This window comes from Trichosurus vulpecula, chromosome 4 (genome assembly GCF_011100635.1).
Source record: "Trichosurus vulpecula isolate mTriVul1 chromosome 4, mTriVul1.pri, whole genome shotgun sequence".
Lineage (NCBI taxonomy): Eukaryota > Metazoa > Chordata > Mammalia > Diprotodontia > Phalangeridae > Trichosurus > Trichosurus vulpecula.
This window is the reverse complement of record NC_050576.1, coordinates 182292299-182316047: the sequence shown is the minus strand read 5'-3', so window position 1 is coordinate 182316047 and position 23749 is coordinate 182292299. Positions and strand designations below refer to the sequence as shown.

General features: G+C 48.1%; 1 protein-coding gene across 3 annotated transcripts; it reads left to right on the top strand.

The window, feature by feature from the left end:
- Positions 1 to 3477: 3477 nt before the first annotated feature.
- Positions 3478 to 22757, top strand: STAT5A (signal transducer and activator of transcription 5A). 3 transcript variants are annotated; one of them, XM_036754877.1, is made up of 19 exons: positions 3478 to 3552; positions 4936 to 5073; positions 5655 to 5811; positions 6959 to 7048; positions 8481 to 8655; positions 9870 to 10000; positions 10474 to 10625; positions 10953 to 11108; positions 11712 to 11891; positions 12306 to 12393; positions 12546 to 12668; positions 15532 to 15624; positions 15849 to 16055; positions 16655 to 16749; positions 16911 to 17041; positions 17912 to 18067; positions 19610 to 19661; positions 20262 to 20369; positions 21202 to 22757. In XM_036754877.1, exons 2-19 carry the CDS (start codon positions 4946 to 4948, stop codon positions 21326 to 21328), a joined length of 2349 nt encoding a protein of 782 aa, XP_036610772.1. In that variant the 5' UTR covers positions 3478 to 3552; positions 4936 to 4945; the 3' UTR covers positions 21329 to 22757. The 3 variants fall into 3 exon arrangements, with proteins under 3 accessions (XP_036610772.1, XP_036610771.1, XP_036610770.1); XM_036754876.1 differs by lacking the exon at positions 3478 to 3552 and adding an exon at positions 3636 to 3766; XM_036754875.1 differs by lacking the exon at positions 3478 to 3552 and adding an exon at positions 4650 to 4668.
- The last annotated feature ends 992 nt before the right edge of the window (positions 22758 to 23749 follow it).

Below are 23749 nucleotides of genomic sequence, written 5' to 3'. Positions count from 1 at the left end.
ACGCCAAAAAATAGGCCTCCACTTGACATTTTGCCAGCAAACCAACAGGAATGGGCAGCATTACACTGTGAGATGGTAGAAAGCATGTTGTATTTGGAATCAGAGTGCCTGCTTACAGTACAATACCTGTAGGATCCTGGGTAAATGACTTCATCTCTCTGGTCCTCAGCCTCCTCAGCCTTAAAATTGGACTAGATGACTTCCAAGGTCCCTTCCTGCTCTAAATCTATGATAAGATGGGTCTATAATTCAGATTATTCAAGTAAAGGGAGATTTCTACAGAGAGAGGAGGGGTAGTGTAAGAAATAGAACTGGTTCTATAGGTATAATAATGATGGCATGATGATGAAGATGATGATGGTGAGGCAGCACTTTGAGGTGTGCAAAGCAAGTCATCAGTTTTATTTGATCTTCACAATGACTCTGTGAAGTAGATGCTATTACTATCCCCATTTTTGCCCATCAGGAACCTGAGGCTGAGAGCAGTTAAGTGACTTACCCAAAGACACACAGTTCTAGTAAGTGTCTGATGCAAGATTCTAAATCATATCTCCCTGCCTCCACAGCTGGTGCTCCTGCTGCTTATTTCTTCAGTTGGTCTTCTGCTTATCTATGCCTTATCAACTGCTTGTGGCTATTTGGATAAAGCCTTAGCTATGGGGTCCTAAAGGTCTTTGGTGTGGGGACTAGGTGTTTGTCCTGGGCAATCCCAGTCCTCCCTCATCCCTAAACTCCCCTTTCTTCCTCTGTAGCTTGACCTCTGTGTAAATCTCCTCCATACCCAATTCAACCAAAGTGTTTTGCAATGGGAAGTGGTAGAGACCCCAGACTAGGACCTGGAAATGGAAAACCGAAAGATGAAAATCCCAGATTCTTCAGGTGATGAAGAATGAGAATCCCAATTCTCATGGTGTTAGCCCCAGATCTTACAAATTAGCCAATAAACATTTATTAAGCACCTGCTACATGGCAGACACTGTGCTAAGTGCTGGAATTGCTTCCAATTAACCAACTGTGCTAAGCATTTACCTCTTCTCTCTAACCCTGCTCTTACCACTCCTCTCCACAGCTGTCTACTCCTACCTGGCCTCTTGCCCTCCCTGGGGAGCCTCTGTCAGTCTGCCCCCATCCCTGGGAACTCCACCCCCCCTTCCCAGAAGTCAGAGCAGAGAGTCAGAGGTGATGATAGGGAGAGACAGAGAAACAGACTGAGATGGTAATACAGAGAGATGAGCAGGTAGGGACAAAGAAACTGAAAAAGAGAGCAATGTGGTAACAGACTCGGGAGAAACTGAGACAACGTGACAACGTGAAGGCTTGGGAATAATTTTCTGTCTTTGGACACAAAGATAGTCTCAGGCCCAGATCCAGACTGGGGAGCTGGGTAGAGGGTGAGAGTGGGGGAGGTGGAGGAGAAGAAATGGGAGGGACAAGTGGAAACTCAGAGGGGAATTTGGTTCAGACAGTCACCAAGGGCCAGCCTCTTTTGCTTGTTGTCAGCTTGATGCCAGCTTTCTGGAACCCAGGACTTCCTCCGTTCCCACCCAAATGTTCTATGATAGATGAGACTGTGAGCTGGAGCAGTGGCTTGGGAAGAAGCCAGGAGTGGAATGCTCTTGGAGGTGGGGTACTAAGGAGAAGAGGCTGAGTATCAGGGAGGGAAGGAGAGTGCCCAAGCGCCCCAGAAATAAAAACCCTGGGGGGTACTAGAAATTCCTCCCCAGTACTACACACTTGTTTGTGGGTGGCAGACATCTCAAAAAGGGGGCCAGCGCTTTGGAATGCAGAATATGAGAGTTAGAAGAAATAGGTAGGCATTGAAGGGGAAGGATCTCTCCCTTCCCCACTCTCAACTCCCCATCCTAAGCTCCTTGGGATTCTATTTAGAGAGAATAAAGCTCACAGGGAAGTAATCTGACTTTTTGGGGGGCTTACCCTCTGCATCTAAGTCCATGGTAGAGGGGACAAGTCTGCTTACTAATACTCCACCTCATCAGGCTTGGGTAGGGAGAGGTGCTGGAAAGTAAAGAGAGGACCTTGTCGGCCTCTCATCAACTCCAAGTCAGGTAGGGGCTGCAAACTCCCTTTCCTTAGGGATCCTCTGTGGAGTATGAGTGTGGGAGTGGCAATTTCTTTGATTCTCTTGTCCTCTCCTTTCCACACCATGTATGCACCCCCACAGAAGGGTACCCAAATCTACTTTAATAGGACCTCACAATTACAGCACACATTACAGTTTACAAAATTCAGTCCTTACACAACAGTCCTAGGTAGGTTATATAAGTTTTATTATCCCCATTTTACAGATAAGGAAATTGAGGCTCAGAGTAGTTAAATGGCTTCCTCATAGTCACCCAGTTGGGAAGTGTCCAAACTAGATACCCAATACCTGGGTCACCTCCAAGTCCAATGCTCTTTTCATTATGATTTTCACTTTAAATCCTTTTCCTTATTAATCTCATCAAAGATATCTAGGCCAAGGAAGTGGAGATAGAGGGTAGTTAGGAGGAGGAGGCAAAGGGAGGAGAAATTTGAACATGCATCATGACTTCTGCTGATACTTAGAATTTTTCTTCTGAAATGAAGAGAATGAAAGGAGAGGAAGAGACAGAGACAGATAGCATGAGGTAGAGACAAAGACGGAAAGAAAAAGAATGGGGTGACAGGGAAAGGATAATGAGAAAGGGAGAAAAGGGCAGAGAGGGAAATAAGAGAGGGAGGCAGAAGTGGATGGTTACCCCAGGATGGCCCAAAGCCTCAGCCAAGCAGGGTTGGGGTGGGCAGTAGCTGCTCCTCCCTTTGGTCCTGCCAATGCCCAGTGGCCAGACACCAGCCAGAGAAAAGGGAGGTCTGAAAAGAGAAGAGAAGCTGGGCAAAGGGAATGGAAGCAGTCCAGGTTGGCCTTACCCAACAGAATCCAAAATAGGGGCCTCGAACTCAAGGCTGGAGGAGGGGGTAGGAGGAGTGTCTGGTGAGATGGTGGAGGATTCACCCAGCTATTCGTTACCTGAAACAACAAGGCCTTTCAATCAGGAGTCTGCTTTCAGACCCCTGTTGTTGAGGTTCTGACAAAACTGTCTTGATTGCTAGGGAAAGGCAGCACAGCTGTTTACTGGAACATGTAGACAATCCTGTACACGGTGGTAGATATCCTGATTACTTGGGTGTGCATGGGGGATAATTGGGGTTCCTACACCTTCCCTATACTGGTAGCTCTGCCCTTAGGGGACGGTGGGTGAAGTCCCCACGCACTTATTTGGAACTCTCAAAGTATGATGCCTTCTGTGGCTCCCTACGGCGGCTACTCTGGGATTCCCCACTTTCCCCGGGTCACTCCTTTCCGCACTTTTGTCGCTGCGTCTACCACCCACCCCCTCCGGGACACTCCCACGGGAGACGCCAGAGCACTTGGGTTGGGACCTTGGGGGGTGGCACAGTTGGTGGGACAGCCCCCGTATCCCCGCCCCGCCTGGACTTTGTTGGGCGAGGGAGCAGAGAAGGCCCAAGCTACAGAGCCAGTGGTAACAGCAGCCGCTTCGCCCTAGCCGGAGAGTAAGCGAGCTAAGGAGGGAGGGAAGCAGGGAGGGGAGCTGGCGAGAGCTTTGCGCTCTGTGTTTGGTCTGTTGGAGGCAGCTGACCTTTGAGGAGGAAATCGCTGCTCTCTGCTCCTTCCTGTAGTAGCAGCTTCAGCCGCAGCTGTTGCCGCGGGCCCAGGAGAGAAGAGCCCGGGCGCGGAGAGCTGCGGTCCGCTGCTGCGGGCTCGTAGGTGAGGGTGGTTGGCTAGTGCGTCCAGAGCGCACAGCGCGGGTCTGGGCTGGGGCAAGGAGGGGTGTTCGACTGGCCGGGAGAAGAGGGCCCTCGCGGTTGCTGGAAAGAAAGCAAGGGGGCGCTCGTTTCATCTTCCGGCGCCGGGGCATCATAGGGCTCCTGAGTCAGGCTGCTCGGGGTCCCGAAAACTGATCCAGAGGCTTGGAGGGTTTCCATAGTTCGGAGAAAGAGACAGCGTCTCGAGAGGGAAGACACATGGGAATGGCACATCTCTCTGCCACTGAGGAGAGAGCGATGACCAGGATGGGTTCGAAGAATATTTGGAGGAGAGCTGCAACTCACCTTCGGTTTCCCTCATCTCCAGCCACGTGGGATCATCTCCCAGCAGGGAGGGGGACACTGGGTCGGGGAGGGGGCTCTCCATTGGAATATCCCTACCCACGTTGGGCCTTGGGGGACTGTCCCACCCTTCCCCAGCTGGGGACTCCTGGGTTCAGCCACCTGGTTTCCCTTTCTGTTTCTAGCACTATTGCCTTTGGGGAAGCACCGGTTAGGGGGCTAGGGAAAGGGGTGTGGAGGAGAAACCTAGGCATCTGACCCTTGGAATCTAAGGGTCATTCCACCTCCAGGCACTGGGAGATGGTTGGCTTTCCTCTCATACGCGCACTTCTCACCTTCCCCTCCCCCCCCAAAAATGTTATAGAATCTTATAATCATAAGATTTAGAGCTGCAAAGGACTTAAGAGAATATCTAGTCTAACCTCCTCACAGTACAGAAAAGGAAACAGGTCCAGAGAGGGGAAGTGGCATGCCTAAAGTTACATAGTAAGTAGATGAGCTGGAATTTTAACAAAACCCAAGTCCTGGTCTCTGAATGCAGTGCTCTTCCTGTCACACCAGGTAAGCAGTAAAGAGATATTGGTAGAAGAGTGAGGGCCGGTTACCCTCTCTATGTAGATATGAGTTGCCAGAGTTGGTGGATAGGAACGAAAAGGGAAATGGCAGCCCCTTTCCTGGTCCCTCCCATGGCCTTTGTCCCGGCCTCATTGTCACCTCTGCCCTCTCCCATCTTTTTCTTCGAATCCCCAGATACAAAGGAGCTTAAGAAATGTTTGTTGTTGAATGAAATTGAATCCAATTACCACCTCTTTTCATCTTCTCCTTCAGGTGCAAAGTCATGGCAGGCTGGATCCAGGCACAACAATTGCAAGGGGATGCCCTCCGCCAGATGCAGGTCCTCTATGGACAGCACTTCCCCATTGAAGTCCGCCACTATTTGGCTCAGTGGATTGAGAGCCAGGCTTGGTAAGTACACCCATTAAGAACTCTTTTCCATCGGGAAAGGATATATAGAAGGACTGGAGTCTTTCTCAGTTTTTTTCAGATGGTCATTCCAGGCTTTCTGGCTTAAGCTCTCTATAGCAGTGACTTAGTTTATGTGTGTGGTATGTCTGACTTGGTATCTTCCCATTCTCCTTCATTGTAGCTTGCTGTTCCTCCCCACCCCCACCTTTCTGGCCCAGGCTTTGTTCATATTTGTGGTGTCTAACTGCCTCTCCATCCTTCCCTGTCTTAGTGGCTTTACTGTCTATCTCTCTCAGGTTCTGTTTCTGCTCTCTCTCTGTCTCTGCCCCTGTGACTGTTAGAGGAAGGGGTGGTGTCCCTAGGAAAGGGGAAGAGGGAGCAGGAAGGGTAGTGGGAGTTTTTCTCATTTCTGATTCATGCTGAGTGTAAATGAATTCTGAGAATGAATTCTGTGAGCTCTAAGACCTTTAACTTATGAGAGCTCACCTAGAATTTCATTTGCCTCCAAGTCCTCCACTTACTCCCTGGTGAAATGGCACCAATGACCCATTGCCCTCCCTCCACCTCTCTTCCCACTCTAGGAATTCCATTGACCTGGACAATCCCCAAGACAGTGTCCAAGCTGCCCAGCTCCTAGAGGGCCTGATCCAAGAGCTGCAGAAGAAGGCTGAACACCAAGTGGGGGAAGATGGGTTTTTACTGAAGATCAAGCTAGGCCATTATGCAACTCAGCTGCAGGTGAGTGTGAAATCTGGGGCCATCTTCCTGGTACATTATGTTCCCCTTTCTTCTTCCTAGCATCAAAACATTTGGTCTCAAATCTTGGCCTTGCAAACTATGTGACCTTGAGCCAAGTGCTAAGCTTTTCTGTGTTTCCATTCATGCCCTCCAACCCCTTCTTTGTAACTTGTGTCTTAGGCTTGTTTTTCTTATGTTACAAAGTGGAGGAGTATTGTCTGAAGGGGCAATGATTCATGAAACAGTATCAAGGACAAAAGAAGTTCAGAGTTTACCATACAGTGGGAAGATTAAAGATTAGAACTCAGTCAAGGTTGCTAATCTCAGGGAGAAAAAAGATTACCAGATTATGGAATAGGAAGGGGAAGGAAGTGGCAAGATCATTTACTAGAGGGTCTTTTAAATATGAGATTCCCACCTGTTGTAGGGGTAACCTATCTGCCTAATCAGAAGGTAAGAGCATAGACAAGATGTAGAATGCAGAGGTACACCCCTACTGAAAACAAGATCCCGGAGTGCTGAAGCGGAAAGGGAAGGGGATAGCATTTAGTTCAAAAGAGGCTAAGTGTTAGTAGAGATGATCCTGTGTACCAAGGTGTGTCCTAGACATGAACAATGAGGCATAAGAGAAGGATTACTTGTGATATCTATCCTAAGGAAAGCTCAATACAGTATCCTCCATAAATACTTTGTAAAGGTTTGGGTTTTTTTGAAAGAAAATTATACGTAAAGACATCTTACATATCTATATACTATAGATATACATATCTATAGCTACATTTATAAATGCAGAGTTTCATGGTATAAACTAAATGCACCAGTGTTGAGGGGATGCAGAGTTAAAGAGAAATGCGTTCCTTTCTCCCTCCCTTTCTCCCTCCTTCCATTCCTTCCTTCCCTCAGTAAATATTGAATAAGGTGAAGGATAATCCATGGGGACTTTCTAGAAGAAGCAAATGCTGCTTTGGGGTTGAAGGATGCAAAAGCTACAGGTTAGTTGAAAGCAAGAGAAATGGTATTCTGGAATAAAGGAGAATGATGAACAGTGAGAGATTTTTAAAAAGTTATTGGTTTAGGAGAAACAGGTCTAGTTGGAACAAGAGACCATGGATGGTGGGAAGGTTCATTTGGTGTTTGATTCTTTCAGAGCACTTACGACCGCTGCCCCATGGAGCTGGTCCGATGCATCCGGCACATATTATACAATGAACAGAGACTAGTCCGAGAAGCTACCAACGTGAGTGTCCCAGGGAGCTCTGAAAGAGCGTCCTCTCTCTTCAGACTCTCTCTGCACATTGAGTGAATTTCTCCTATGCACAGAAGACTGTCCCAAGGGCTACTGAGGGGATACCAAAGAAGTAGCAAAGATGGTTCGTGACCCCAAGTAACTTACCATCTGATAGAAGACATTGGACACGCCTATGTCAAATAATTTGATTTTATGGTGAAGCATCACAAACAGGGGTAAATGAATACAATTCAAAGAGAGTGAGAAATGCTGAGGCATAAGTTTTGATGAATAGGGTGATGGGGTGCTTGAAGGTGCTAGCAGGGATTCTGAGGCAGTCCTTTTGAAAACCCATCTTAAATTTTTGTTGATACCTTTTGGTTTTGTATCATCTTCATTTCTGAATATATGCTTCCCTTTACCTTCCCCTAATCTGTGGGCCATCCCCAGGAAGAGAAGGGGAAAAAGTCAGCCAGCAAGCATTTATTAAACAATTACTATTTTCCAGGCTCTGTGCTAAATGTTAGTGATACAAAGAAAGAAAAACACCCCACAGTTCCTGCTCTCAAGGAGCTCCCACTCTAATAGGAAAAGAAAAAAAGCAGTTTAGCAAAACTGACCAGTGCATAATTATACCTGATAGTACAGAAAAATGTTACATTCCCCCACCTCCCCACTCCTTCTCTCATCACGTACCTTCTCTGAGAGAAGCTGCTGTCCCTGGGCAGATTCGATGTAGGCTGAGTAAGAATTAGGCTTGATTGCCAGTTGTTCTCTGTGAGGGATGAAGATGATACTGTTTTTGGAGATATTGAGGATTCCAAATCCTTTCCATGTGAGGGTCATATCAATTAGTAGTGGGTTGGAAGATAAGCTGGTTGATACAGAGCAAAATGTCTTGATGGAAACCACTGGGTGGTTGGTGCTATGGAAACCTGGCCACATTAGCCTTGTTAAGTCAGTGGGTGTGTGGGGAGAAGAGGAGCTGAAGTCTCTTTGGGAGACTGTGTCATCTAGATGACTGGAACATTTTCTTCCATAGCAAGGGAGAAAGAGCTGAGTGATTTACTCAGGTGGGGGTCTGCCTGCGTAGTCTGGAAGCAGGAGTCCTCATTGTTGGTGAAAATCCCCAAATGATCCTCTGGGATAATCCCTCTTCTTATGCCCTTTAGAGAGCCCACTGAGGATTTCCTCAGGGGAGGCTAGGCCTAAAACAAACCAAGATTCCTTTTTCTTCAGAGCTGTGCCCTATGAGAGTCTCCTAGTCTTCCTAGAAGACTTTTTTCCCTTTCTGTAGCCCTTATGGTAATTGTCTTGTCCTTGTGGCTAAAGCTTGGAGTCTATGGAGTGTACCCCAGAAGCCCATTGGCTGTGTCTGAGGCCTCAGGGCCCCTCTGGCCATGTGACCCTGCTGCCTTTTCCCTTGCCTCCCTGTGTGCAGTGTAGTTCTCCAGCTGGGAATCTGGCTGATGCTATGTCCCAGAAACACCTGCAGATCAACCAGACATTTGAGGAGCTGCGACTGGTCACTCAGGACACAGAGAATGAGCTGAAGAAGCTGCAGCAGACTCAGGAGTATTTCATCATCCAATACCAGGAGAGCCTCAGAAACCAGGGTGAGGCCAGTGGGGCTGGAGTCAAGGCTGGGGTTGAAGGTGGGGCCAGAAGCACCAAGGGAGCTCAGGCTTGGAAAGAAAAATGGGGCTCCAGCTGCCAGGGAACCCCTTCCCTGAGAAATGCAGAGCACAATAGCAAAGGAGCTAAAGAAGAAGGGAGGGACCTGATCTCTCCCCTCACCCAGCTCCTACTCCATTGGGGAAACAGGTTCCCCTCTCAGACAGCTCCCAGTCTAAGTACCATACCAGCCACTTCTGTGACCATAGCATGTGCTTTAAAAATTCCCCATCAACTTAGCTCCCCCACCCCAACAGGAAATACATGTGAATGTTCCTTAGGACACAGACATACCAGGGTCTGTCCAACCAGGGATGGTGATGAGAGTTTGTGGGAGGCCTTGATTCAGGAAGGCTTCCAGGAGTAGGTGTCTGTGAAGCAGCTCAGTGCTCCCAGCTGAGAGCAGGGGATAGTGTCTGCCTTGTGCCCAGGATGCAGCAGTCTTCAGAGCAGAAGAGCCAGGCCAGGGCTCTCCATGGAAGAAACCAGTTGTGGGGCTCCAGGAGCTCCCTCTCCTGGCCTTCCAGGAGCCTATTCTCTTAGGCTGGAGTCTGGCCTTGTCCCAGGGGGAGCCAGACAGGCATGCTGTCAGAAAGGCCAAGCTCAAGTGCCTGGGCTGGGAGCACAGTTGGAGGCAGCCTGAGCATGAGCACCCTCTCTCCATGAGAGGCTGGCCTGAGACCAGACAGCTTCCTCTCACTTTGCACCTTCAGTGGGATCAAGGCATTCTGGTGCCTGTCTTCTAACTCTTGACCACACGCACACACACTCGCATCGTCCCTCATCACATTCCTCATCTGGAAGAAGCTGCCATCCCCAGGCAGAGGGGAGGGAGTGTGGAGTAGAAAGTGGGCCCCTATTGTCCATTGATGTATTTGAGGGACAAAGATGAGGCTGTTTCTGGATAGGTAGAAGACCTCATGCCTCCCTCATGTAGAGGCACTGATGGGCCTGGCTGAACAAGATGCTGGTTGGTGTTGGAGAGGAGACTGAAAGTAGGAGGGGATGGCTCAGAGGGGTCTCTCCCCTTTTTTGGAGGGGAAGGTATCCCTCATTGTGGGCCTTTTTGCCTCCTGATCAGAAGGTGCCTGGGTCCCCAAAACTTCCTGTGTGAAGTCTAAGGGGGAATGTCCTGGTCTGTTCCTTACCCCCACAGCTCAGTTCTCCCAGCTGTCACAGTTGAGTCCCCAGGAACGCTTGACAAGGGAAACAGCACTTCAGCAGAAGCAGGTGTCCCTGGAGGCCTGGCTGCAGCGTGAGGCCCAGACTCTCCAGCAGTACCGTGTGGTGAGCTCCTTCCTTTCCACTCTGTCCTGGGCAGAACTGATGAGGTTTGAGAGGTGGGGAGTGTTCTCAGGTGGGCAGCAATATCCTGATCTCTTCTGGGGGGAGCTGAGTCAAAGAGCCAGGCAGGGTGGCTAAAATGGATTCCTTTGTCTGAGAGGGAAATCTGGTCTGGGGAAGCTGGGGTAAGAGAAGTGAGTAAGCCATGTGAGAAAAGGCCTTCCCTGTCATTTTCCTCTTTGTTAAATGGAGCAGAGATAGGCTGTGCTCTGAGCCCTCCAGGGGACCTGGCCTTTGCCCCTTGGACTCAGAACACCTGGGTTCTAATCCCAGCTCTGCCACTTACTACTAGTCCCTGTGGGGACTGGAGCTGGACCTCTCTGTACTTGTCCGTGCATTGGTCCATTGAGGGGGTTGGCCAGAAGAGCTGTAAGGTGCCTCCCAGCTCTGTGTCTCTGATCCAGTGATCTTGGCAGGAGCTGGCAGAGAAACACCAGAAGACCCTCCAGCTGCTCCGGAAGCAGCAAACTATCATTCTGGATGATGAGCTGATCCAGTGGAAGAGAAGGCAGCAACTGGCTGGGAATGGAGGGCCTCCAGAGGGCAGCCTGGACGTTCTACAGTCTTGGTATGTGAGGGAAGGAACTTGGGGCTGAATGAGTCTTTGGAGACAAGGCTTTTGGTTTTGGGGCTCTGGCCTCAGGGCTAGTCCTGGGGACATGAGGCTCTGGGGCTCTCCACCAGAGTGAAGGGTTAGGGAAGGTGGCTGAAGCCAAGCACAGCCCCCACCCCAGCCCAGTCCTCCACTGTGACTTTCCTTGGTCCCTTCCCATGGTTGGAGAGGAAGTCCCTATCTAGCATGGGCTATCCCTCCCTAGGCCAGTATTGGGTCAGCCTGTGTCCTGGACAGTTTAACCCATTCCCTTTGTGTTGCCCTGTGGGCCTCCACACCCAGGTGTGAGAAGTTGGCTGAGATCATCTGGCAGAACCGGCAGCAGATCAGGAGGGCTGAGCATCTTTGTCAGCAGTTGCCTATCCCTGGACCCGTGGAGGAGATGCTGACTGAGCTCAATGCCACCATCACAGATATCATCTCTGCTTTGGTGACCAGGTGACTGCTCCAAGCTTCCTTTAATCTTGAGCCAGCCCCAGCCTTGGAGAGCAAGGGAAAGTTCTGGGGATCACTGAGCTTGGGGCCTCTGGCTGTCCTGTCTTGTGCTCTTCTTTCTCTTGGACTCTTGCTTCTCAGGCTGCTTTGGACTGAGCTTGCCTGGCTCTCACTCCCAACAGACAGTGTGCTGGAGAGAGATTGCTGTCTCTGCTTCTGAGAGAACTCCCAAAGAACAGAGGCCCCACCTTCCCTTGTTCCCCCCATCCAGTGATCCCTAGCTCCTTTTGGCCTTCTAACTTAGGTTGCTTCCCATCCCTGTCGTGTTCTAATTCTCACTATCCTTCTTTTGGATAAGAGTAGGATCATTCATCTTTTACAGCTACAGTCTTCTTAGGGGAGACCCACCCATCCCTAGAAATTTAAAGGGCGCAAGGCCATCTCTAGTCCACCTAGCTGATTGACCTCCAGACCATGAGAAGCATCTCTAGTGATTCCCTGTCTGCTGCTTCAGACTGGGGGCAGGGGGAACTGCCTCATGGGAAGGGATGATGTCACCTGGTGTCAGCAGCCTCCTGGATGTCTGGTTCTTTGTCTTCCTTCCAGCACCTTCATCATTGAGAAGCAGCCCCCTCAGGTCCTGAAGACACAGACCAAGTTTGCAGCTACAGTGCGTCTCCTGGTGGGTGGGAAATTGAATGTGCACATGAACCCTCCTCAAGTGAAGGCCACCATCATCAGTGAGCAGCAGGCCAAGTCTTTGCTGAAGAACGAGAACACTCGAAAGTAATGGTGGATGCCTTTCCTTCCTGTCTGCTACTTCCCCACAGGATGCTGGGGTCATTTGGGCAGTGCCAGTGACATAGTGTGACTCCTTTCTTCCTCTATAGCCTCTTTCCCCTCCCCTATTGCTCCTCACCTCCTGTGGAGCCCCAGCTCTAAGAAAGTTTCCAGTTTGATGGGGCAAACACAGTCCCTGGCCTCAGAAAGCTGCCAGTCTGATGTGATAGGTTAGACATCAATTAGAAACATATGCTTTTGGTAGGCATCAGTGCTGGATGAGTTATTATCTCCAGGAGAGCTGAGTAATCTAGGATGGCTTCTTGGAAAAGGGAATTCCAGATCAGGACTTAGAAGGAGAGAGCACCCCTGAGGACAGTGGATGCTTAATCTTGGTTTAGACATATCTTTGTTTTGCAGTGAGTGCAGTGGGGAGATTTTGAACAATTGCTGTGTGATGGAATATCACCAGGCAACGGGTACCCTCAGCGCACACTTCAGGAATATGGTGAGGATGCAGCTTGGTAGGGGTTGTGGGTTGGGGTTATAGGGAGGGTTGTGATGGGAGAAGATTTGGGTTTCATGAGCAGAGGCCAGGTGGCTGGGGGCTGGGCAGGGAATTGTTCGTTTCTCTTCAAGTGTTATCTCCTGCCTTTATAGTCCCTGAAGAGGATTAAGCGGGCAGACAGGCGAGGTGCAGAGTCGGTGACGGAGGAGAAATTCACAGTCCTCTTCGAGTCTCAGTTCAGCATTGGGGGAAATGAGCTTGTATTTCAAGTTAAGGTAAAAACTGGGGGACTCCTCTCATCAGAAGAGGAGGGAAGTACCGAGAAAGCCGTGGATCCTTGTGTAACCCCTGTCCCTAGGCTCATTGGTAGGAGACTCCTTATTGGTGGAGATGAAATCCCTAGCCTGCATGAGTGGCTGGGCAGAGGTGGTGAGAGGCAGGAGAGCTTCAGTTCCCCATCCCTCTTTGGGACTCTGCAAGGTGAGGGCTCCTCAAGCTTCAAGCCTTCTTCAAGTTTTGAGTCACTTTGGGAGCTTCTGGCTTCCAGCTTTAGTGGAGAAGATGGAAGAGGCCAACATCGCTTCAGGTTGTTGAAGGAAAAAACTGGGAAAATAGCAGTCTCCATCATGTCCCGATTTCTAGCTCACTACTCTAGAGATTTAGAAGAATTTCTCTTTGGGTGAGATCACAGACTCTTTCTTGGTTGAACTGAATTATCTCACTCCCAAGTGGGAGAGCTCCTTTATTCTGTATTGTCTGGCATATAATCTTCTATATATACCACATGGCAGGGCATTCATCTCCACCAGCAAGGAGAGTTCTGTACCAATGGGTCTTGGGACAGTGGTTATATATGTATAAAGGTCATTTATCAGCCAGAAGTCATGCAGCTAACCAGAGCATTTTGTTGTTATTTAGTTACTTTTCAGTCTTGTCTGACTCTCTGTGACCCCATTTGGGGTTTTCTTGGCAAAGAGACCGGAGTAGTTCGCCATTTCCTTCTCCAGCTCATTTTAAAGAAGAGGAAACTGAGTCAAACAGGGTGAAGTGACTTGCCCAGGGTCACACAGCTAATAAGTGTCTGAGACCAAATCTGAACTCAATAGATTGAGTATTCCTGACTCCAGATCTGGTGCTCTATCCATTGTGCCACCTAGCTGCCCTTCCAGAGCAATGCTGGTATGAGAATGCCAGGAGTCCACCATCACCTCCATCATCATCAATATCATCATCATCATCATCATAACAAGAACAACCCTGTCAAATTTCAACCTTTAGTCTATATTGTGAGGGACAAGGAGAAAGACAGCCAGGGTGGTAGTCTCTTAATAATTAATCCAACAAGCATTTTTAAGGCTCTGGGAATACAAAGAAAAAAAAATTAAACTTTCCCAACTCTCAAAGAGTATACATTCCACTTGAGAAATAAGAGTAAATAAATAAGGACATAGTAAATATACACAATGTAAAATTTTGCACAGAGGGGCACTAGCAGCTGTGGGAATCAGGAAGACTTCATGTATAAGGTAGAACTTGAGCTGAGATTTTTAAAGGAATAAGGGACTCTGAGAAGCAGAAACGAGGTGGGAGTAAGTGCATTCCAGGCTTGGGGTTCACAGCCAGTGCAAAAGTGTTACATGTAAAGAAAGGAGAGATGGCATGTTATGTGTAAAGAACTGCAAGAAAGTCATTTTTGCAGGATCAGAGTATGGGAATAAATGAATGAATGGAAAAGCATTTATTAAACCCTAGCTGTGTGCCAAGTGCATTATGCTGAGCATCAAGGATACAGACAGAAAAACGAAACTTTCCATGAGCTTGTGTTCAAATCAGGATAGAGAGATAACACAGAAAGGAGTAAGGTCAGAGGGCAGCTTCTGTTGCCATGGCAAGTTAGATGGTAGTGCAGAGGGAAGGGAAGTAATGTGTAAATTTTTAAAAGTAATTTGGGTTCAGGTTGTGAAAGCCTTTAAAAGCTGAAAATGGAGGAATTTATATTTCATCCTAGAGGCAATAGGAAGCCAGTGGAGTTTATTGAATTAGAGGGGTGACATGGCCAGGCCCAGGATTTAGGAAAATCAGTTTGGCTTCTATGTGGAGGATGGATTGGAGAGAAGAGAAATTTGAGACATGGAGATTAATTAGTTGATTCTTGCAGTAGTACAACTGAGAGATGATGAGGGCTTGGCCAAGGTGGCAGCTTGTGGAAGTAAAGCGAAAAGGGAGAGAGTGGAGATAGAAAAGACAAGATTTGGCAACTGATTGGATATGAGTGGTGAGGTAGACTGGGAATCAAGCTCAACACCAAGATTTCACACTGAAAGAATGGTGGTACCCTCAACAGAAATAGTGATGTTCAGAAGGCAGGTGAATTTTGGGGGAAAGGTAATGAGTTTAGTTTTGGGTATTTTGAGTTTAAGATGCCTACGTTTCATCCATTTTGAAATATCCAGGGGCAGCTTGGTGGCTCAGTGAGTAGGGCACTGGTCCTGGAGACAGGAGGACCCGAGTTCAAATCCAGCCTCAGACACTTGACACACCTTACTAGCTGTGTGACCTTGGGCAAGTCACCTAATCCCAACTGCCCTGCCTTCCCCCCTCCAAAAAAAAAAAAAAAAAGAAATATCCAATAGGCTGTGGGGGATGCTCATTAGACCTCAGGAGAGAAACTAGGTCTGGATATATAGATTTGGTAATCATCCTTCCAGAGTTAGTCATTAAACTCATTAATAGCTAACAGTCATATGGCTTATTAAGGTTTGCAAAGTATCAAGTACTGTATTTCATTTGATTGTCACAAAAACCCAGGGGCATAGGTGCTGTTATTAGCTCCATTTTGTAGATGAGAAAATTAAAGGTTAGACAGTTTAAGTGACTTATTCAGGATAACTCAGCTAGTAAGTATCAGTGGTGGAATTTGAATCCTGTCTAGGCCTCTGGTCAATTGGTTGTGATACATGAGAAAAACTTAGTCTCTACTCTATGCTAGAAATCAATCAGACAGGAGCCTAGAAGGGGCATTTCTGTGTGGGAATTTGGGGCCCTCACTTGTGATTTGGGGAGCCTTGAATTTGAGATGCAAAGTGGATCCTATACTCCATCCCCCTCCCCAAACCTTTGTTCTTCTCACCCCTGCAGACCCTGTCCCTTCCAGTGGTGGTCATTGTTCACGGGAGCCAGGACCACAATGCAACAGCTACGGTGCTATGGGACAATGCGTTTGCTGAGCCCGTGAGTGACCTCTCTTCTGTGACCCCTCCAGGAATGTCAGGCCTCAGGACCCTTCAGAGTATCATTCATTACTGTCTTCACTCAGGGCCAGAGCTAGGAGGTGGGAGGATGACTGGAGGAGCCAATAATGAGAGCTGCCCATCTTTGCCTGTTTCACCTGTCCTGCTCTCCTGGGGCTGGTGCCTCTCTCTGACTTGATCTCCCTGTCATCTCCCCCTCTACAGGGCCGGGTGCCATTTGCTGTACCTGATAAAGTACTGTGGCCCCAGCTGTGCGAGGCTCTCAACATGAAGTTCAAGGCAGAAGTCCAGAGCAACCGAGGCCTGACAAAGGAGAACTTGGTGTTCCTGGCTCAGAAGCTATTCAACAGCAGCAGCAATAACATGGAAGATTACAACAGCATGGCCATCTCTTGGTCCCAGTTCAACAGGGTGAGGGGAATGGGGGTCAGGCACACCTGGGGGCCGGGTGACCGAGTCCCACCCCACTGCTCTTCACCTCCCAGACAGCCAAGCCCGCCCTTGTGACCTGCCCCAGAACAAGCCTCCTTCTGGGGCTAGGGGTGGGTGTGGTGAGCAGGGGGAGAAAAGTGGACGTACAACAGCCACCTGATGGGCCTATGCCTGGGATTTGGAAGAAATGGACAGAGGGTCTTAAAAGAAAGCAGGAAATATAATCTTAAAAGAAGCTGAACAAAGGAATTCTGAAGGAAATGTGCTGGCCTGCACTCTCCCTAGACTCTAGACCTCACTCTCCTCCTTTCCCTTGGTCTCCCACTTTGGGGTATTATATTGGGGGTGTGTGTGCAAGTAAGGGAGAGCAAGATATTCTCCCATGGGGAGTTTTTGAAGCTTTAGTTAGTAGTAGATAGGAGAGGGAATTTAGAAGTTTGGAGCAGGTTTGATTCAGGAAGGGATGAGGAGACACTCACTGGTAGACTGCCATTATCTGCTTGATCTGAGGGAAGGTGTTCCAAGTAAGAACCTTAACTTAGATCTCTTTGTTTTTTGGGGGATGGGGGTTGTTCTAGGAGAACCTGCCAGGCTGGAATTACACATTCTGGCAGTGGTTTGATGGGGTGATGGACGTGCTGAGGAAACATCACAAGCCCCATTGGAATGATGGGTAAGGAGCTGTGACACTGGGCAGCCTTAGGTGAATGGGGGTGTAGGGATGGAACTGGGCTGGGGTCTAGATATGCAATTTGGGGATCAAGCAGAGAAGGCAGATATGACAGGCTCTGAGCAGGGGATAAGAAGGCCCCCATCATGCTCCTCATCCCTTAGGGCCATCTTGGGTTTCGTGAACAAGCAGCAGGCCCATGACTTGCTCATCAACAAACCTGATGGAACTTTCCTGCTGCGATTCAGTGACTCTGAAATTGGGGGTATCACCATTGCCTGGAAGTTTGACTCCCGTGAGTTTCCAGGCCCCCAACACAACAAGCCCCTCAATTTCCTCCTCCCTTCCTTTACTTTTCCTTTCTCTGACTCTCTTTCCTCCTCTTTCCTCCACTCTCCACCTTGTTTGCCCTCTTCACTATTGCTCGTCCAGATCTTGAATTGAGGAGACAAAAGAGACATCAAGAGAGCTTCACAGTTAGGGAAGGGAGTTGATCAAAAGTAGTTTCTCTTCTTACCATTTCACCAAATCAGGAACTGAGTTCAGGTAATTTCTCCAGCCTTTCAGACAGCTAGGAGCCCGGGGAGATTAGACTGTCCATCTTGGCACATTACACTGGGGAGATTGGGTGGTGGTAAAAGTCTGTTTTTTGGGAAAGTTATTATAAAGCTTCCAGGTAATAATGTCTTTTTCTTTTTTTTTTGGAGGGAGTAAGGCAGGGCAATTGGGGTTAAGTGACTTGTCCAAGGTCACACAGCTAGTAAGTGTGTCAAGTGTCTGAGGCCGGATTTGAACTCAGGTCCTCCTGACTCCAGGGCCAGTGCTCTACTCACTGCACCACCTAACTGCTCCCTTCCAGGTAATAATATTAGCATTTATATAGTTCCTCAAGGTTTGCAGAGCACTTTATAGAGGCTATCTCACTTAATCCTCACAACAACCCTGTGAGGTAGGTGCTACCCCATTTTACAGGTGAGGAAATTGAGGCAGAGGTTAAGTGACTTGTCCAGGATCACACAGTTAGTAAGTATCAGAGGCAGGAAATCAATTCAGATCTTCCTCACTCTAGATCCAGTGCTTTTACCCACTGTTCCACCTAGCTCCCTCCTTTTCCCTCCCTAACTCTTAGAGTATCCTCATAGGCATGCTGTGTCTTTTCCCACAGCGGATCGGAACCTGTGGAACCTGAAGCCATTCACAACAAAGGATTTCTCCATCCGATCCCTGGCTGACCGCCTGGGAGACCTGAACTATCTCATCTACGTGTTCCCAGACCGACCCAAGGATGAAGTTTTCTCCAAGTATTACACTCCTGTGCTTGGTGAGTCCTATCTCAGATGCAGGGTTTTTTCTCTTAGCAGACAGAGGTTCTGAGCTGTCTGTGCTTGGGAGGAAGGTGAGGTCTGCATAATTCAACATCATGTGTGCTAACCCACCAAACTCATTTGAATCAGCTTCTCCTTTCTAAGAGCTGTCCCCGGGTCTGATGCTTACAAGCAGTGGAATAAAGTGGTGAACGTTCTCCCTGTCTCCAAATCAATCTGTGGGACAGGAGGGCAAATATGAAAGGAAAATGGGAGGGAGAAAATAGAATTATAAAAATGGGGCTCTTGTTGACTTTGATTTATAAGCAAACAATAACAACGAAACTTCTGTAGTACACAGGAAGACAGGAAGGAAGGAGGCACAGAACAAATGAGTGCCTCCTGTCCTTATTTTATTAACATTTCTAATTTTGCTCTTATTAAAATGCAAATGGTTTGGAATTTAAAGATTTATTTGAGAGTTTTTTCCTTATTTAGTTTGCAGGTGCATATTTGTTGAGATCATTAAGTTTAGAATTTTTTTAATCCTTTTTTTTTAAAAGGAGGGGAGCAGGGAAGGAATTGACAAGAATCATAAATTTAGATCTGAAAGGGACCTTAGAGGTCATCTGCTGTAACCTCCCCCCACCCCCCCCCCCCGCCCATGTTACAGATTAGGAAGCTTGGGCCCAGAAACATTGAATGACATATTTAGCAAGTCTCTTGCAGGCAGGGGGGACTCAAACCCAGATCTTCCTACTCCAAGTTATACAGATAGTAAACAAATGAGAAAGCATATGAACCAAGGCCCTCTCATTGCAAATGCAGCGCTCTTTCCTACTAGATGGATGAATTTTATTTATAGTTGAATAATTGTTAAACTGCATCATTAATCCATGAACAAGTACTTCATGTTTCTTCTAGGCTCCTGCTATCTTGGGGACAGCATAAGTAGTGTAGTAGAGAGAGTATTAGACATGGATTTAGGAAGTCCTGAGTTTGAATACTACCTCAGATATTTATTATCTACGTGACCCTAGACAGGACATTTAACCATTCTTAGCCTTGCCTTCTTGATCCATAAAATTGGGATAATAACAGCATGTTAGCCGGCTAGGTGGTGCAGCGGATAGTGTGCCAGGCCTGGAGCCTGGAACACCTGAGTTCAAGTCTGGTCTCAGACACTTACTAGCTGTGTGACCCTGGGCAAGTCACTTCACGCTATTTGCCTCGGTTTCCTCATATGTAAAATGAGCCAGAGAAGGAAATAGCAAACCACTCCAGTATCTTTGCCAAGAAAACCCCAAAAGGAGTCATGTAGGGTCAGACACAGCTGAAACCAACTGAACAACAACAAACAATGATAATACCTACTTACTAGGGTTGCTTTGAGATTAAATGAAATAATAATGTAAAGTGCTTTTACAAACTTCAAAGTGGCTATATGCATGCTAGCTGTTATTATCATTCATGGTACTTCCATTTCCCCCTCTCCCATCGCCCCAATCTTGGGAGCCACCAGTGATTTCAATTTCTTTCTCCTTTTTTCTCCTTGGTAGGTAAAGCTGTGGATGGATATGTGAAACCACAGATCAAGCAGGTGGTCCCAGAGTAAGTGTCCACCTCCTGTTCACATTTGGATTTTCTTTTTTTCCATTTGGCTTCCCCCACCCACAACCCCCCTCCCTACCTCCATCCACACCCCTAATCCATAAATCCACCCTTCCCCAGGCTCAGCCCCTGCTGGGTGATGTTGGGTAGGATCTTACATTTTGTTTTGAGTCAGTACTGACACACAGCTCCCTTTCCTTGAGCCCCCAGAGCAGAGGGGGTACCTTCTCTTTCTCTCCACCCCTAAAAACAGCTTCCTCAGGAGAAGGGCCAAGATGACCTCTTGACTCTCCTTGGGCTCAATTAGCAGTACGTGAAAGAGCTCGGGCTCAATTAGCAGTACATTAGAGGTGAGCCTAAAAGAGCTTCCCCAGGGAACAGGAGCCAGGGGAGAAGGGGCAGATCTGGGTTTTCCTGAGGTGATGATCCAGCCCAGGCAGCCTCCTTGGGCAGCTGTGACAGACTGAATAGATATTTAGCAAGTATGTTTCCCCCCAGGTCCAAGCCCTAGAACCATGGAACAGGCAGGGGCCCTAGTGGGCTCTCATTTCAGCCCTCCAGAGATGTGGGATCTCTGATTGTTTTCACTTCTTCTTCCAGGTTTGTCAGTGCATCTGCAGATTCTTCAGGGGGCAGTGCCACATTCATGGATCAGGCCCCATCCCCAGCCGTGTGCTCCCAGTCTCATTATAACATGTATCCCCAGAAGTAGGTTGCCCTTGCATAGAAAGGGGAGGGGTGGTAACTGTTTGAGGAATGGGTTCCCCAGTTGGGCTGGGTTTTACTGGCTTTAAGCATAGGTTGGTGGGTTGGGTCCAGAATCACAGTGTTAGAAGGGACCATGTAGTCTATGTATGCCTGACCAAGAGTACCTTCTACATCCCTCTGGATTGGTGGCCACCCAGCCTTTGTCGGAAGACTTCTACTTAGCAAAGGAGAACTCACCATCTCTAGATTTGGGGATAGCTGTAGTAGTCCAGCTTTGCCCAGTTTTCAAAACATGTAGGAGAGGGGTCTTCACCTTTTTGGGTGTTACAGTGGCAGTCTGGTGAAGCCTTTGGACCCCTCCTCAGAATAATATTTTTAAACGCATAAAATAGAATACATAGGAGCACAAAGGAAACCAAAGGTTAGTGAAAATGAAGGTGTAAAATTTTCCCCCCATCTCAGTGTACAGACCCCAGGTTACTCGGGCATGGACCTGGGCTCCCACTTCTGCCCAAGTGTAGTAGGTATGAGATTCTGAAAGAAGAAGCTGGTGGTCACTGTAGGAGTAGAAGTTGGCATGGAATCTTAATTGTTCTTCACCAAGCACTGCCTGCTCCCAGCTGCCCCTAGAGACCTCTCCTTTGGGTTTAATTGGAGGCTCAGCTGTGAAGGCCCACATTAGGTCAGAATCCCTTGGGCAGCCTTGAGTAGGGGGAGGGGAATGGGCTGCCATTCTTGCCTGTGCCTTAGGAGCACACCCATGAGATAGTCTGGAGTGGGGGAATCCATTTTTCCCCCCTGGACTCTCAAGGCTTCCCTTTTATTCCATCAGCCCTGACTCTGTCCTTGATCCTGATGCGGATTTTGACCTGGATGAAACCATGGATGTAGCAAGACATGTTGAAGAACTTTTAAGCCGACCGATGGACAGTCAGTGGATCCCCCACACCCAGTCATGACTCCTTACTCTGCCACTCCAAGTCTCATCACCCTCTTCTCTCTTCTCCTTGATGGGTGTTAAATCCACGCATCATTGGAAACAATACTCATAATGTGAAGTGTTGATGGTTGTTGGGACCTCAGCATTTCTGTGTGTGTGATGCCAGTGGGGTGGGTGGGTATGTAGCCAAGTGGTTTCTTCCCTTACCGTCTAGTGTTTGCCAGCATCTTCAGGGCCTTAGGGACTGTGACTATTTTCTCTTGTCTAAAAGCCAGTCTGTAAGCTTTGATTATTAGGAGGGAAAGGGAAGGGGTGGGGGGAGTGTTTTGTTTTTCTCTTTTGCCCTCTTAGCAGCAGTGGGGAGGGCAGGATTGTATGAGGGGAGTGGGAGGCAGAATATAATTTCCCTGTGTGCTGGTTGTCTGAGTGGCTTCCCAAATGCACCTGTATGTATGTGTGTGCACTTGTCCATGCTCACATACACGGATGTCTGTGTATAATTAGTCAATCCATGTAGTATAGTAGAAAGCTCTGGATTTGGAGCCAGAGGGCCTAGATTTTAATTATGGTTCTTCCTCTGTGTTACTCTTGTGCAACCCACTTAATCTCTTCAGTTTCCGCATCTGTAAGGGGTTGAACCAGAGGACCTTTAAGAGCCTATCCATATTAAAATCTATGATCCTACAATCCCATGTGCAAAAGGGTTTGGGCTAGGACTCCTTGGAAATGCTTTACAGATTGACCCAGCGTGTGAACCACCCAATCATTCTTAGGTTCCTCAGGGAGGTTACTCTGTAGTAGTCATGCCCTCAGAGCGGTCCAGGAAGGGTTAACTAGAAAAAAGTTGTGGTGTAAGAGCAGTGGTTGCTAGATCTCTTCCTCTCTCTTGGGTCAGGGGTCCTGACCCTTTAGGCCTGACTGTCCTCTCATATGTCTCTCTTTTCTTTTCCTGACCCACATACCCTCCCCCACCCCCCACAGACCCCTGACCTTGGCAATGACCAGAAAACAGGATGACCTTGGCAGCAGGAGAGGGGAGATATCTGGAACATAGTAAAAGGGACTTAAAGTCTTAAAAAAAAAATCTGTCAGAGAAGGGAGAAACTACAACTGTATGTATGACTGGAGCCAAAAGCTGATCTTTCATGGTGGCCTTGGGAATCTCATTGCCAATGATTTTGGTACCAACAGGAGCCTTCCCCTATCCTTGCATTTGTCAGCTACCCAGTATCCCTTTCAGCTCACCTAGCAGGCTGAGGACTAGAAAGAGTGGGAGAACATTCATCTGTGCTGTGTGGAATGGCAGGGTTAAGATTAATAATTGGAACACCTTTGAGGTCAGGGCAAGTAGGAGCCAGAGGATGATACCATATACTTTTTGTACTTTGTACAAAACATTTGGATAAAGTGAAGAAATGCTGTTTTTGAATAAAATGCTTTTTAAAAAATGGCCTTGTTTCTTAGGTGGGAGGAGCTGGGATACGTAACTGGGGGGTGAATGATGAATGTGGAATATGACTGGAGCATTTCACAATTCTTTCTTTCCTTTGTGTCCCAGTGATGGAATTTTGCAACTTGAGGCCACAGACATATCACCTATCTTAAAATTTTTGAGATATAGTTACTTATAGCTAGTTTTTTTGGGGTAATGCCAAATCTTTCCAAACAGCATCAGGAAGGAGACTAATGACTTTCAGGAAACCAGTGGGTGAAGGAGTCATGTCTTGGGCTAAGTGGAGATAGATAGGGAGTAAGAGGCATAGTGGAAATATACCCAAGCTTTATAACTACCATCATAGAGGAATTCTGGAGTTGGGTCTTGGGGGGAAGAACTCCAAATTCTTTCCTAGTCTAGCCCCTGGCAAGGACCTTAGTGTGGCTACAGCTGCCTCCTTCTCCCCGCTCCTCCAGAAGACCAGTAGGTGGCAACATTGTCCCATAGCTACTGTTCCCGGTTCCCACTGCACGAAGCGTAGACCAGTGCAAATGAAAAGGAGTCCTCTACCCCCATGTTATTCAACCTGGCTCACTATGAACTGCAGGCTCTACCTAACAGGACCCAGCTAAAAGTTGAAGTGCGCATTAGTATAGCTGGAAAAAATAGCTTTAGGCTGCAGTCGCCGTACTGCTGACCCCCAGTGGCAGAAAAGGCTAGGTCATTGAAAAAGGCCAGGTGCTGGGACCACGGCTGCCTTGACCTGGGGAGGGAAGACTTGGATCTGTGCTGGGCTGTGCTCAGGAGTCATGCCAACTGCTGACAGCTTGGTGCTGTGACTGTGGATGGGGAGGGAAAGAAGGCGGTCTCGGTTCAGCGGAAACAACACGACCTGTCCTCCCTTTCGTCTGCAGGGGAGGCAGCTGGTTATCATGCGGTGGTCTCGTCTCCATGGTGCTTGGGGGAGGGAGGAGGGAACAGTGGGCAGCTAGGTGATGAGGGAGT

What these genes read in the sequence shown, in the direction of transcription:
- STAT5A (XM_036754877.1), top strand. Translation starts at nt 4,946, where the DNA reads ATGGCAGGCTGGATCCAGGCACAACAATTGCAAGGGGATGCCCTCCGC. An exon ending in GCGCACACTTCAGGAATATG is followed by an intron (nt 12,394 to 12,545) that starts GTGAGGATGCAG and finishes CTGCCTTTATAG; the next exon opens with TCCCTGAAGAGGATTAAGCG. An exon ending in CTTGGTCCCAGTTCAACAGG is followed by an intron (nt 16,056 to 16,654) that starts GTGAGGGGAATG and finishes GGGTTGTTCTAG; the next exon opens with GAGAACCTGCCAGGCTGGAA.